We start from the raw sequence: 13,855 nt of genomic DNA, 5'->3' as shown, positions 1-13,855 counted from the left end.
TTTTCTTAAATTTTTGTGTGTAAAAGTGTCTACACACATATGTATCTTATACATATGGAATATATTTTAAATTTAAAGTCTTCATGGATTTGTCCATATTTGATGAACAAAATATTTGAGGATGATAAAACAATGCAAATTGACTAATTTTTTGGTTTTTCTTATATTTTGCTATGGGAAATCAACAGCATATTTTTAAAGTTGCAGAAGATGACTTGATTCTTTGAGGTGTTAATATACATAAGGTTTTGTGTTCTTGTTGCAGGGTCTTATGAATATTTCAGTGAATAGTTTAATGTAGTGTAAAGGAGAAAAGCACTAGCTGTATTAAATGAATGAAAGACCCATAAATATACATAAAATTTTCTTTTTTTTTTTAAAGATTTTATTTATTTATTTGAGAGAGAGAGAATGAGAGAGAGAGAGCACATCAGAGGGGATAGGGTCAGAGGGAGAAGCAGACTCCCTGCCGAGCAGGGAGCCTGATGCGGGACTCGATCCTGGGACTCCAGGATCATGACCTGAGCCGAAGGCAGTGGCTTAACCAACTGAGCCACCCAGGCGCCCCATAAAATTTTCTTTAAAAGTTTAAGGAGTTCAGGAAAAAAATGTATCTTTCTATAAATGTACTAAAAATTATCCAGGTAGATTTAGGGCATCTGCTGCTGGTTTAGAAGGTTCTATTTTAGGAGATATTGAATTGAAGATTAATCTAGGCATTCCTTAAACTTTATAGGTAATCATTATTTGTAACTCTTACATTTATTTGTTCAAACATTTTAATGTTTAAATATTGTTAGATAATTACATATTTTAACATTGACCTTCTTCCACCTTACTTGAATCTAACCCAATGGAAGTCCTTATTCTTCAGAATCTGACATTAAAGGCAGTGCAAACAATAGTCCCATCCAAGCTTCTCACAAAGCATTCTTTGTTCCATATGTAGAAATCATGACATTTGGGAAGTAGAGAGAACTTGAGAACATTTAATTGAGTACAAGAGAAATGAGTAAGGCAAACTGACGTGTCTTATTACACAATTAGAGAGAGAATGAGAGAAAGAGAGGGAAACATAGACAAAACTATGTAATCTGATTTACCAAAACGGTAATCAATTATATTCTCTGTTGGGCATCCACCTAGCTTGCACAGCTATCCTAAAGCATTATTTCAAGAAGTGCCAAGCAAATATAATGAAAAGGTAATCTTAGATAATCAGAGAAAGATTAGAATCTTTTTTCTTTTAGTCATTTTCAGGGCAAAAAAAAAAAAAAATAATAAACTTCCTAAACAAATGTTTCAGCTCCCAGTACTTAGAATTACTAAGTGCAGAAGGGATTCCCAGGTTCAGTCCTACATCCCTGTCAGCACTCAGTATTTCCATGCACCTCTTTAAGTCATGCTCAAGGATTATGTTATCAACAATGATCACCAGTGGTGGGAAAGCTGTGCCTGAAAGGGGTGAATAATGGCTAAGACTTCTTTCTGTGCACATTCAAAAGCAGTGCTTTCATTCATAGCCAAAATCCTAACGGCGGGTGGCGGGCGCGGGGGGGGGGGGGGGGGGGCATTATTGTGCCTAGACTTCAGTTTCATGAAGAGATCTATTGTTTCTTAGTATTGCTGAGCTACCTCCTTTAGTTTCATGTTGTTTTTTTCTTGTGTCAATAAAAACATCTCATGCCCACTTTTTTGGTGTGCTGTTTCTACTGGGCTGGCCATCTAGCAGCTGCCTGGAGGTCTTATTATTCTCTACTTTTAAAAGAAAATGAGATTTATGAGGTAGTGTTGCAAAACAAGTCATAAGTCCCACCAATCACTCTTTTGAGGAAACTCAAGCTCATGATGAGAGTTATAGAAAGTTCTTTTCCTTTTTTAAAATGTCTACCCATTTTTTGCATGCATAAGCTTATAGTCATTCTAGTGTTTTGCTTATTGCTCAGAGAAAGAGTTAACTGAATAAAATAGAGAAGTGATATGATTTTAAGTACATATTATTATCTCTGGATTTAAGGCAGTAGGAGTAATTCCATCAAGTAGTTTAAATGTGAAGCAATCCTGCTTAGGAAGTATATAACAAAAGACACAGGTAGGCAGAATAAACAGGGAATTAAGACAAATACTGTTTGTCCAAAGTTGCTACTAGCCATCTATATTACCACATTGCACTTGCTTGATAACATGGAGATTGAAGACCAGATAATTCTTACTAAAATTGTTTTGTAAACTCCAGAATTCCTTTATACCTTATATACTTTTATATCTTAGTTGTAACTAAGAAATTTCTTTATGCTATTGAGAAGCATTGTTATGCTAATTATTCACTAAGAAAGCAACTCTGCACTATATCTTCTATATCCAGTTATATCACACATTCAAATAACAATGAACAAAGTACTAAAAAATTTTATATATATATAATTTATTTGTATATGTATATATGCAATAAAATGATAGTATTTACTGAATGTTATCCTATATCCAGTACTGTTCTACTGCTATAGGAGTTATGCTAATTATTCACTAAGAAAGCAACTCTGCACTATATCTTCTATATCCAGTTATATCACACATTCGAATAACAATGAACAAAGTACTAAAGAATTTTATATATATATATAATTTATGTGTGTATATATATATACATATATATGCAATAAAATGATAGTATTTACTGAGTGCTTATCCTATTTCCAGTACTGTTCTACTGCTATAGGAGATATAAAATTAAAATGACATACTTGCTTCCTTTAAAGAGTCTATTATCCCAATAAGTGAATTTGGCTTTAAACGATGACGGGTATTATATTAAATAGAGGAAAATGGAGAGAGCATTTTGGGTGGAGGAGATTAAAATAAACATGGTATATTCCTTCTTGTCAAAGGCCTTATCATCCAATAGGTAAATTATGCTTTAAAATATAAATAGGATATTAATTAATGTACTGTAATAAGGAATATTTTGGCTGTAAAGAACAGCATTAGCAAAAGTATGGAAATGTTACTATGAATATCAGGTATGAGATATTTATTGGTTTATTTGCATAAATTATAAGATTTTAGGGGGGCACAGTAGGTGACATGATGAAATGACTCAGCTTTCTAAAGCTTTGAAAATTGGGCAGAAGAGGTTGTAGTTTATTAGAAAGAAATGCTGTTTTCTTGTAGGTATTTGATGAAGGAATAAACAGCATTACAGTATGGGAAGATTTGCCTAATAGTTATATGTAGGATGGACAAAAGAGATGGGGTTGGGAGAATCAAAAGGCAAAGAGACCTGTTGAGTTAGAGGTAAACAAAGACTAAGCTAAAATTATAATAATAGGGGATTGTAAAATGTGAATTTAAAGACAAATCCAATAATTATTTTGAAGAAAAAATATAATAAACCTTGGTGATATACTGGATACAGACATTGAAGGAGAGGGAAGACAGATGACTTCAAGAATTCTCATCTCAGTTGTTGGAAAATGCCTAGATTATCTGCAAAATTGATCATGCTTAGACATGGGGTCAGTTTAGTATGGGGTGGATGACCAGTTTGGTTTTGGTCATGCTGAGCTTGAGGTTTGGCTGTACAACCAGGAGGAAATCTCTTGTAGAGAGCTGGAAATATAGGATGGGGGCACTGGTAAGATTCAGGTGAAATTCAGATACGTAAATGTTCAAGTTAATTAAATGTCAGCAAGAGACTATACTAAAAAAAAGAGCACAGAACTAGTTTTACAGGATATGAATAATGATAACAGCATGAAGAATCTATTGATACCATAGTTCTTGCAGTATTGGCATTACTTTGATTTGGAGTGTGAAGTCATGTTATTTCTCTCAAATTTTTTCAATGGTCACTCTATTTGGACATCTTTTGATACAGTGCTAACTAGCTAATATGTTGCATTAGACTTTATCTACTCTTATCAAATGGGGTCATGAGTGTATGATAGATTATTCTTAAGCTTTGAACTATATTTAATTGAACTAAATATATTTATGTTCAATTGTGTTTTTTAAAAAATTATCTTTCTAAATTGCAAACTCATGTATTTCTAATTTATATAATAATTTTTCCAAATGTTTTGTTCCTTTCATTTCTTTCTTAACCACAGTTTAACTTCATCCACCTTCAAAACCTCACCACATTATTTTTACATTACGAAGCCTTTTATGTTTGAGCATAGAAAACACAATACAACCTTAACTAATATCCTGCTCATTAATGATTTGGAAGGTAACTAAAATTAACTATAGGGAAGTCTTTTTCTTAGAAACAAGTTCTCAAAGTACTTAATATATGTTCAATTAAAAGAATTCCAATGTGGGCTTGTGTGACTCATATTCTGATGCACACACAGTTGTTTTTTAAGGAAAGTGAATTTAACTTACTGAACAACTGAAATTATTTTGGGATATATGTTTTTTATTGATAACTAGCAACATAAAGTATAGAATATCAAATGCCGCAGAATATCAATCATCCTAATTTCTGATAAAAAAAGTGTTACTTAAATTAGAGAAACTTTATTTGAAATGATCGCAATATGAAGTTTCTGGCTAAAGATACTTGTTAGCATTAATTATGCACTGGAAATGGTCTGCTTGGTAGTATGGATTCAGAAAGTAAAAAGCAATCAAACGAAGAAAAACTAAAAGCTAAATGTTACTTGCTGAATATAAATAGATCATGCCCATAAAGCAATTGCTCAGAGTCAGGTTTTATATATTGGTAGAACATGCTGCTGAAGACAGTACTGTTATGTTTGCTATCAAGCAAAAGTATTGGAAGAAATGTCTGCATTTCTTAGACTTAGAGTAACATCAGAGATAACTGGACAGACTAAGCTTTGCAATGGCAAGGGCATTTTTACAGAACTTTCTCGTCATGAACCCCTGGTCTTATGCAGGTGTTAGGAAGAGAGCTGAACAGCACCATGTTTGACATGGTGCTTTTTCCAAAGTCATATGGCATTATCTTTGATTATTATTTTTAATAGGCACATAAAAATATTTTAAGGTTACTTCTTGATATTTCCTTTTCTGAAAGCAAAGATAATTAAAAATGAACAGTTTTGAAAAATAAGCATTCTACCTGAGAAGGTTTTATTTTCTTTTCCCAATATGTTGAGTTAAACTCCTTTAACTTGATTTATTTCATCTCAAAGCTACTGTGATGGTTCACAAAAATAGCTGAGGCTCTTGCTTTTTAGGCTCTTTTCATGGATTCAAAGAGATAACTTTTCCTGACAGTGTAAGAGAAGCAATATTATATTCCATGTACAAAATAGTTAGAATTGAAGTGGCAATGGCAAAATATAGAGCAAAGATAATAGTGTGAAAATATTTCAGACTTCAGATAAATTTGAACATCCTTTAAGGATTTTATATCTATGCATATATTATTTAATTTTGACATTTAAAAGTTTATATTATTAGGCTTGTTATGGTGGTAAATAGAAAAATAACATTAATTTTGTAATATTTATGAATAGAAATCAGATGGCAGTTAATACATTTTTAACCAAAACATGATCTTTTGTTGAACATTTGTGAATATTTCTTTGTGCTCCAATGACATCAAGTCATGACCAAATCTTAATTTTTGAGTGTTTTCAGTGCTCAAAATTTAATTCTATGGAGTGCATGGTATAAGTGTGCTAAAAACAAAAGTGATAAAAACAAAGAGTCTTTTTTATTCTGCATAAGAATTAAGCAATTCCTCATTGACCAGAGAGCAGGCAAACTAGAAATAAGATTCTTCTACCACTGGGAACTGAATTAGATCATAGAAATTCCCTTTTCTTTCTTTTTTTTTTTTGTGGCAGGTGATAAAGACTGAACGCTGACTAGAATGAGTAGCAATAAGAGAGCAGGGACTTCCTTGCAGGACACCTTCATTGAACACCTGGCTCCTGCTTTCTATGCACTTGAGCAGATCCCTGAGTCGTCTGAATCTCACTCAATCTCAGTTTTTAATAATAATAATAATATTTCTCTTATCTTGGTCTATTTATTGCGGTTCAAAATAAGATCATATATAGCTGAACTTGTTTTTATAACGAGCAAGTATGACACAAACATAAGGAAATAGTGTAATTTTTAATTGTATGCCTCATTTTCAATAGGCAATTATTTAAGCTTGCCTTACCTGGAGTACCTCAACTGGTTTTTTCATGCTTTGCTTTAAAATCTTCCTTTAGTAAAAGGCAACCCTGGTTTTTAAAGGCTTGAGAAGTCCCCACTTTATGTCTGCTCCCACAAGTGATGCCATCAAAATGGCATAATTTTAGCAGAATATGCATACTTTATCCTTTCTCTTTCTGGATTTTAATCTACTTTGCTACCCAAGTATGATAGCTCTTATAATTATTTCTCTTCAGGGCATTCCTGAATTAAACTAACAGCACCTTCATCTTCCAGAAGTAGAGTTACCCTTGTGACTCTCAGTCCATTTAGATCCAATTTCTAGAAATACTCTTGTATTTACAGCTATGTGCTTTTATGCTGAAGTTAGTTATAACACCCACTACTAATACTCTGCTCCTCAAGTAAATGCTCAACATACCCGGGGCTCCATGCTAACCTATATTAGCACTAACCTGGCCTGATCACTATGCTGACAAACTCTAAGCTCATTTAAGTAATACAAACAATTAAGCATGGCTGAAGTGGAAAGTGACAAAAAAATTCCAGAATTAGATTAGCAATCTGTCACCAAGTACAAAATATACATGTTGCTAAAGCTTAAGTCCTCTAGTCCCCAAATCTATAGGCATTTTATTATGCCATTTTCAGGCAACTGAAGTAATACAAATATATTAATAATGATAATAATGATGATAATAAAAATTCCATCTCTCAAGGACCTCATAAAACTGTGGGAATATAAAATCGGTACATAAAATATCAATTGTAGAGCCCAAAGTAGTAGATCATATACAGAGATTTGAAACATGCAAGCTTTGGGGAAAAAGTAAACACTATGGAGTTTTTTTGTTGTTATTTTTTGAGGGGCTTTCCTTTTTTTAATTTTAAGTTCAAATTAATTAACAATATAGTGTATTATTAGTTTCAGAGGTAGAGTTCAGTGATTCATCAGTTGCATACAACAGCCAGTGCTCATTCCATCACGTGCCCTCCTTCATGCCCACCACCCAGTTACCCCATCCCCCCCCCGCCGCTATGGAGTTTTAGAAAAGTGTAGGATAGTAGCTAGCTGGGTGAAACAACTGAAGAGAAGATGACTTCTCACTTAGAAACAGCATAAGCAAGACATAATGAAACAATTGGCCAGTCTACATAACATTCTTGAAAAGGTTAAAAATATTGAGTCATATCGTATACATTCTGGAAATCCAGAAGCATAGAATGTTAAACCAGTTCAATAGCTAAAAGAAATCGACTGGTTCTAGAGAAGGGAAGCTGCATGGAGCAAACCTAAATATGAAGATAGTTTGCAAGACAAAATGGAAAAAAGGTGAACGAAGTAGGAATTGATTTTTGAAAACCTGTGATTCGGAACTGAGATGAAAATGCACTGGAAGTTGATGGGACAAAGCAAAGAAGCATCATCAAACAAAAGTTGATATGGCTTACACATATTTGTTTGCATTTAAGGAAGGAGGTTAAAAGAAAGATAAACTTTAAGCCCCCAAAACTCAGAGAAGTGCCATGTTATTTTAGAAATGGAGACATTGGGAAGGAGAACTTGTATGGGAGAAATTGTTGGGTTCAATATTAAAGCCTTTGAAGAATGAGGTAATGATGAGCTGCCTAAGTAGGAATATACAAAAATGGATGGAAATACTTTGAGTGAGAATTGATGGCTATAAATTGAGAGGGTTTTGAAATTATCAGCACAGAGGCTAAAGCCATGAGTGTGTTAGGTCATCAGAAATGGAGGAAAGATCTGAGAGTCAAGACTTAGCCAAAAGGGATCTCCCGTTAGTGGGGCATAGGGTAGAGAAGCAGGAATGCATGTCACAGAAATTAAAAGGAGGGTATCATAGGGCTGGTGTTTAATAATAATTTTATTAGAACCTGCAAAATAACTAAAAGATGACATTTAAAAAATACAGTGGGTTCAAAAACAATATTTTTACATGGATGGAAGCTCAGGGTTAAGGAGGAATTAGGTGTGGAAAAATAGGATTATCATTTTATATGTATGGCCAGAAAATGAAAAAGAAAGAGAGGAGAAGTAGAAGGAGCATCAGAATAATTGAAAATGCTTTATGTGCCAACTAGGTTTAAAATCTTGTGCTAGATATTGTAAGAGACACGAGATAAATCAGAAACTGTATTTGGATGTATTCATTTACAATCTAATAGAAGAAGGGAGATATACATGCACTAATTTGTAGTGAAGAAGCCGGGTTACAATACATATGACTTGAAGCTCTTAGTTCTATAGACATGAAGAAAGAAAGAGTAACCTAAGTCATTCAAATACTGGTTAAGCTTCTTTAACAAAGATAGCCACAAAACAAAAGAAAAAACCCAGTGCTTGGCATCAGAAAACATGTCTCTCTCTCTTACTTCACAGTCCAGAGGAGTACAGTTCAAGGCTGGTGGAACAGCTCTGTCTTTCTCAACATAGGGCTTCTAATACATCTCTAGTCATCACCATCTCCTCAAAGATGCAGAGGGAAAAGAAAGTCCAGGGCAAATATCCTTATGGAGAATTTTGAGAAGTTGTACACACTACTTCTGCTCAAATACAAGTGGCTCAAATTTAGTTGCATTCAAGGGAAAATAAGAGGTATAGTTTTATTAGCTGGACAGCAATAGTCCTGCTAACACTAGGGCAGGGCAGTGAATCCTAGGGATAGTCGCCAGTCTCTACCTTAGATGGCCTCCATGAAAGAATCAGGAAAACTACAACTAGATGGTGGTCCTGTTTTGGAATTGAAGGGTGGGTATAGGATTTAAATATCTATGGAGTGGAGACTAGGGAATTATAGGCTGAAGGATAATATGAGCAAAGAAATGGTTAAAAATCAATATAGGACTTTTTTTTGTGTGTGTGTGTAAAGTGACCAGTAGCCCAAGGGTTAGGAGAAAAAGTAATGGAACATAATCATGGAGTGGTATTTTGGAGCATGGTGTAGAGGATCTTGAATTCCATGCTTAAAAGTGTAGATATTTTGTATATAGACTGGGCATGATTGAAGATTTGTTTTTGATAGAGATGTGGCATTATGGGAATTATTCTACATGAAAAGTAACTGGGAAGCAGTATGTGGGAAGACCAGTTAGGAGACAACTGCCTTAGGATATGAGGATCTGAACTAACCTTAATGCCAGTGGAAATGCACGGGGAAAGGGAGGCAAGAAATGAAAGGGACGTTCTGGATGCAGACTGATATAATTTGACAAATGTTTGGAGGTCAGGGTTGTGGGGCAAAGCAATGTAAAGAACTGAAGTTGACTCAGAAAGTGTGAAGGCTGAGTGAGCTAAGGGCTATCGACAGGACCACCGCAGTTGTTAACTGAGGGATGCTTCCAGGTGATGCTTTTCGACAGAGATGGAAAAGACAGCAAGGGGGCAGGATTAGGAGAAAGACTGCACGTTCACATTGGGCACATTAATTTTGAAAAGTCTACTGTCAGCCTATTGGGAATTCACATCAGGTCAAGAGAGTGACTAGGATTAAATATATAGACTTAAGGGGGCTGAGATATATTTTATGAACAGAAAAAATATTACGGGGGCCAATAGAATTTTTAAAATTGAATCTGAAGGAGTTGGAAGGTAGTGACAGATACTGAAACAAGACCTGTTGAAAATAGGATAGAGTTGAGCATGGCAATTACTCTTAGAGGTGAGAGGTAATTTAATTTAGAAAATAATAGAGAATGAAACTAGAATCAAGAGCTTTGTTACTTAAATGTGAGGGAGATAAAGCTGACCACACTCTAAGCAGTGCAAGGCCAGTGAGGGAGTAAGGGAGTGAGTATGAGTGTGTGTGTGTGTGTGTGTGTGTGTGTGTGTGCGTTTCGGGGTGAGGGTGTTGTTTGGGAGTAGGGGTTTAAGGAGGAAAGGAGTGATTTACATTAGGATCCACCCTTACTATATGCTAACAAATCAAATGGAGACTGAGGAAAAGCTTCCTGGGGGTCACCATGAGGAGAAAATTGTAGATTCAAGTTAGACAGTGTTTTTCTTGGCGAGATTTGAATCTTCTGGAGACTTTGTCCATCCTAAGGGAAAAAGCAGAGGAAGGAAGTAGAGGATGTGACAAGTGCACATAATTCAAATTTAATTATTAGTTTTACCATACATTTTTCCCTCTCTTTCAAATAAACTACATGAGACTCCCTCACTGAAGTAGATATTAGTCCGTTGAATTCAGTGCCATCATTTCTGGATTCCTCCTCCATAACTCCTTTTATTTTCTCATTTCTTCTTTTCCTCTTCCCTTCCTTCCCACCTTCCTTCCTTCTTTCCTTCTCAGAATTAAAAAAATGTATATATAAATTTGGGATGGGAGGACAGAATGTTGCATATTTTTATTTCCACTTCTCTAAACCCTACCACCCCATTGCTCATCCATCCTTTCATGGAATCCCTTGAAGCACCTATATAAAACTCAGTGGCTCATGGAATTCTATGTGAACACTAGGGATGTCAATCAGTCAAGTTATGTGGTCTCACTCTGTTTCTATGCTCTGCCATGTGAGAACACTAAACCCACCTTTACAGACCAGCTCTGTGTGTATGCTAATACACTTTCAGGAGTAGGGACAGAATGGTTTGATTATTAAGAAATAAAAATAGGAGTATGAGTATATAACTACAGGCGAAGTCACAACATTTAACAATATTCAATAATACCATTGTGTCAAATTATTGAATGATTGCCGTCTGCCAGCACTATTAACTTATGCAGTCCTTACAACACCTAGAAAAGTTAGGTCTTACCACTGTCTTTCTTTTTCAGATAAGGAAACAGTACAGGGAGGTTATGCAATTTGTCAAGGGCAAATTGGGTGATAGGGCAAGATCACGTTGTCTCTGATGAGCAGTGCATTCTTTCGATAGTTAATTAAAATGGGTAATATTTGAAAGAAGATATTGTTGTGTGAAGATTGATGGCTAACATTCTGATACTTGGAAATACTTTTAAAGATGTATATAATTATTTTCACTAGGGTAAAAGTAATAAGGGAATTTAAATAAAAATAAAATGTCTACAACCAAAGCTAGCTCTCCTGTTGTGTCAGACACAACAAATCAGATCAGAACGTTTAATTACTATCCAATCAACCTTTCTGTTCAGTGTGTCAGTTTAACTTAAAGAACCAAACAAAACATTTCTTTGTTTGTCAAGGGTAGGCTCTTAAAACAGGGGTGTTCTAAAATTGCATTAGAAAGATGAAAATGGTTTGTTTGATCCTCTGAATTTTAATATGTCAAAGATTATTGTGAAAAAAGTGGGCTCTCTGAAGTGACAGATACATTATTCAGATAAGTTTGATTGTATGTAAGATTTTTTTAATGCTTTCATAAAGGGTATGCACGTTAATTTGGTTTATAAAAGAGTGGCTTTAAAATTTGAGATATTAGGGAAAATGTTTTGTTATTTTAGTAATTAGACTAAGTATTTTTAATTATGGTGGGGATATTTTTGGATAGTACCATTAATTAATAAATTATATCTGGATTATAATTAGAATAAATTACTTTATGTGAACAAGTTAGCAGTTCCTCAGTTTGAATTATTTGAGAGATGTTACCAATATTTCTAAAACCATCTAGAACTAGCCTCAAAAATTAGATTTGATTTTCTTTGTCTTGAAACAATGATTCAAATGAATTAATAGACTTGAAACCAAGTAATAAGTGGAAACCAATCAGCCTCAAAATGTATTCCTGCTTCTAACACTGCTTTGATATCATGAATATTTCCATACCCTGTGAAACCTATAATTATGTCAGAGGCATGTATTAGAATGCAGTTCACTCTGATTTGGTTTTCTATTTGGAGCTGAGTTTGTTAACACAGAAAGATGTAAATTCATAGTACTATTTTCTTAGATATATAATTATTCACTGATTATTTTAAACTCTGTCACTTTGGTAGTTTCTATCATATCATAAAAATATCTTAAGCTGATTTTATATTGTTTCTTCTGTCTTAAACAATTTTTCCGCAGTTTTAAAAATGTTTATTTCGTAACTAAGTTTGTTTTCTTCCTTAATGATTTTTTAGACTTTTTATTTTTATTCTGTACTTGAAAAAACCCGAGTCTTAAAGGATAATCCTGGTTTACTGATATACAGATTTTCCTCTCACAAGTAGTCTGTAGTAAAGAAATGCAATTTATCATTTTAGGACAGGGATCTTTAAAACCTCACACTTGCTGTCGTGCATATGAAATTGTCATGCATATGAAATGCTTATTTCTGGTTTCTACTTAATCTTACCTGTCTTTCTGTTTCTTTTGCAGCGATAATGCTGGATAGAATTTCTTCTCACTGCCATTTAAATATATTCTTTTCTTCTGTCAATTACCACAGGTTTAGTCCCTATGAGTGGTATAATCCACACCCTTGCAATCCTGACTCAGACGTGGTGGAAAATAATTTTACCTTGCTAAATAGTTTCTGGTTTGGAGTTGGAGCTCTCATGCAGCAAGGTATACGATTCAGCCTGCTATTTCCCTTGGGCACCATGTCCCACTCTTTGCTGGGGGTGACAGCTCAAGTCGCTTGCATGGGTGCCTCTGTGCATGTAACCATAATCCAGCTTCTCCATCTAACTAATGCATTTAGGCCTTCTCAAATCCCATCCAGGAGAGATTCTGAGAAAATAACTAGCTTTTGCAAATGCACATAGAGTATACTCATCTAATTTTTTTTCCTTAACCCACAGTAGGTACATTATTTCATAGTTAACCAAGCTAACCTGATCCATTAGCTAGTAGCTGCATTTAAAGTCCTACTAAGATTACATCTCCTTGAGACAGGAATACAGTGTAATGCTCCTGTTTCCTGACTCATTTTGATGTAAAAAATTATTTTATATCAATTCTTGATGATTAGATGCATTTGTGTTGCATGACTAATAAATCTACTGTGTATAAATTTACAAAATTAAAATATTTAACCATTTAATTGCCTTTACAAGTAAAATATTAGCTGCATCTGATAGCATATAAGAATATAAAATAATGCATGCTCAGATGTGCATGCAAAAATACTTTCATAATTATTTAAAATTTATAATATTAATGTTAAAAGTAAAAGGCTATACTTCTTAGAAAATGACATAATACATGTAATATGTCTTAAGGGTTTATATATAACTATGAATTCCTTATTTTAGTCTCGGTTCTCCCAAGTGGAATTTATTTTTATTTTTGCTGCTACGTTTTCTTAATTAATCTTTTAATATTTAGATAAAGTTCAATAAAGTGATATTTCAGACCTACTACTCAAAAGATTGTGTTAGCCAGGGTCTAAGAATATTTTATGCTTTAAAAATGTAATGTTTTTAAGTTTTAGAATTAGCAAATAAAGCAAAATGCCCCAAATTTGAACAAGTGACAATGACTGGATTAGGGAGAAAAATGTACTCCTTCATGAGAGTTACCACACCTATTATCAGAGTTTCCCTTAAGTTTTAGTTGTGTACTTATTATCCACTTTGAAGAAATTATTTTGGTAATTGCATTACAGATCTGAAGAAGTGAAAATTTATGGTTAAATTATAAAAGGCTGTTTATAAAAAGGTACTTTGTTCTTGCATGTTTAACCTTATGCATAAATCTATTAATTCATTACTGTTGCTCTATAAATTTTTCCTAAGGTGAGAAAAAATCACTACATATCAAAAAATTAATTTAACAAATA

At 33.9% G+C, this 13,855-nt stretch overlaps 1 protein-coding gene across 3 annotated transcripts in view; it reads left to right on the top strand.

Annotated features, from left to right (window-relative positions):
* Nucleotides 1-13,855, top strand: part of GRIK2 (glutamate ionotropic receptor kainate type subunit 2) — a 672,482-nt gene that overhangs the window by 528,462 nt on the left and 130,165 nt on the right. For all 3 annotated transcript variants that reach the window (XM_028104281.2, XM_088024271.1, XM_028104282.2), the window contains exon 12: nucleotides 12,521-12,639. In XM_028104281.2, the coding sequence (XP_027960082.1) occupies nucleotides 12,521-12,639 (119 nt within the window). The remainder of the gene's footprint in view (nucleotides 1-12,520; nucleotides 12,640-13,855) is intronic.

This window comes from Eumetopias jubatus, unplaced genomic scaffold (genome assembly GCF_037043125.1).
Source record: "Eumetopias jubatus isolate StellerSeaLion01/CBP00866 unplaced genomic scaffold, mEumJub1_p1.0 scaffold_6, whole genome shotgun sequence".
Taxonomy (NCBI): Eukaryota; Metazoa; Chordata; class Mammalia; order Carnivora; family Otariidae; genus Eumetopias; species Eumetopias jubatus.
This window is presented reverse-complemented; position numbering and strand designations above follow the sequence as displayed.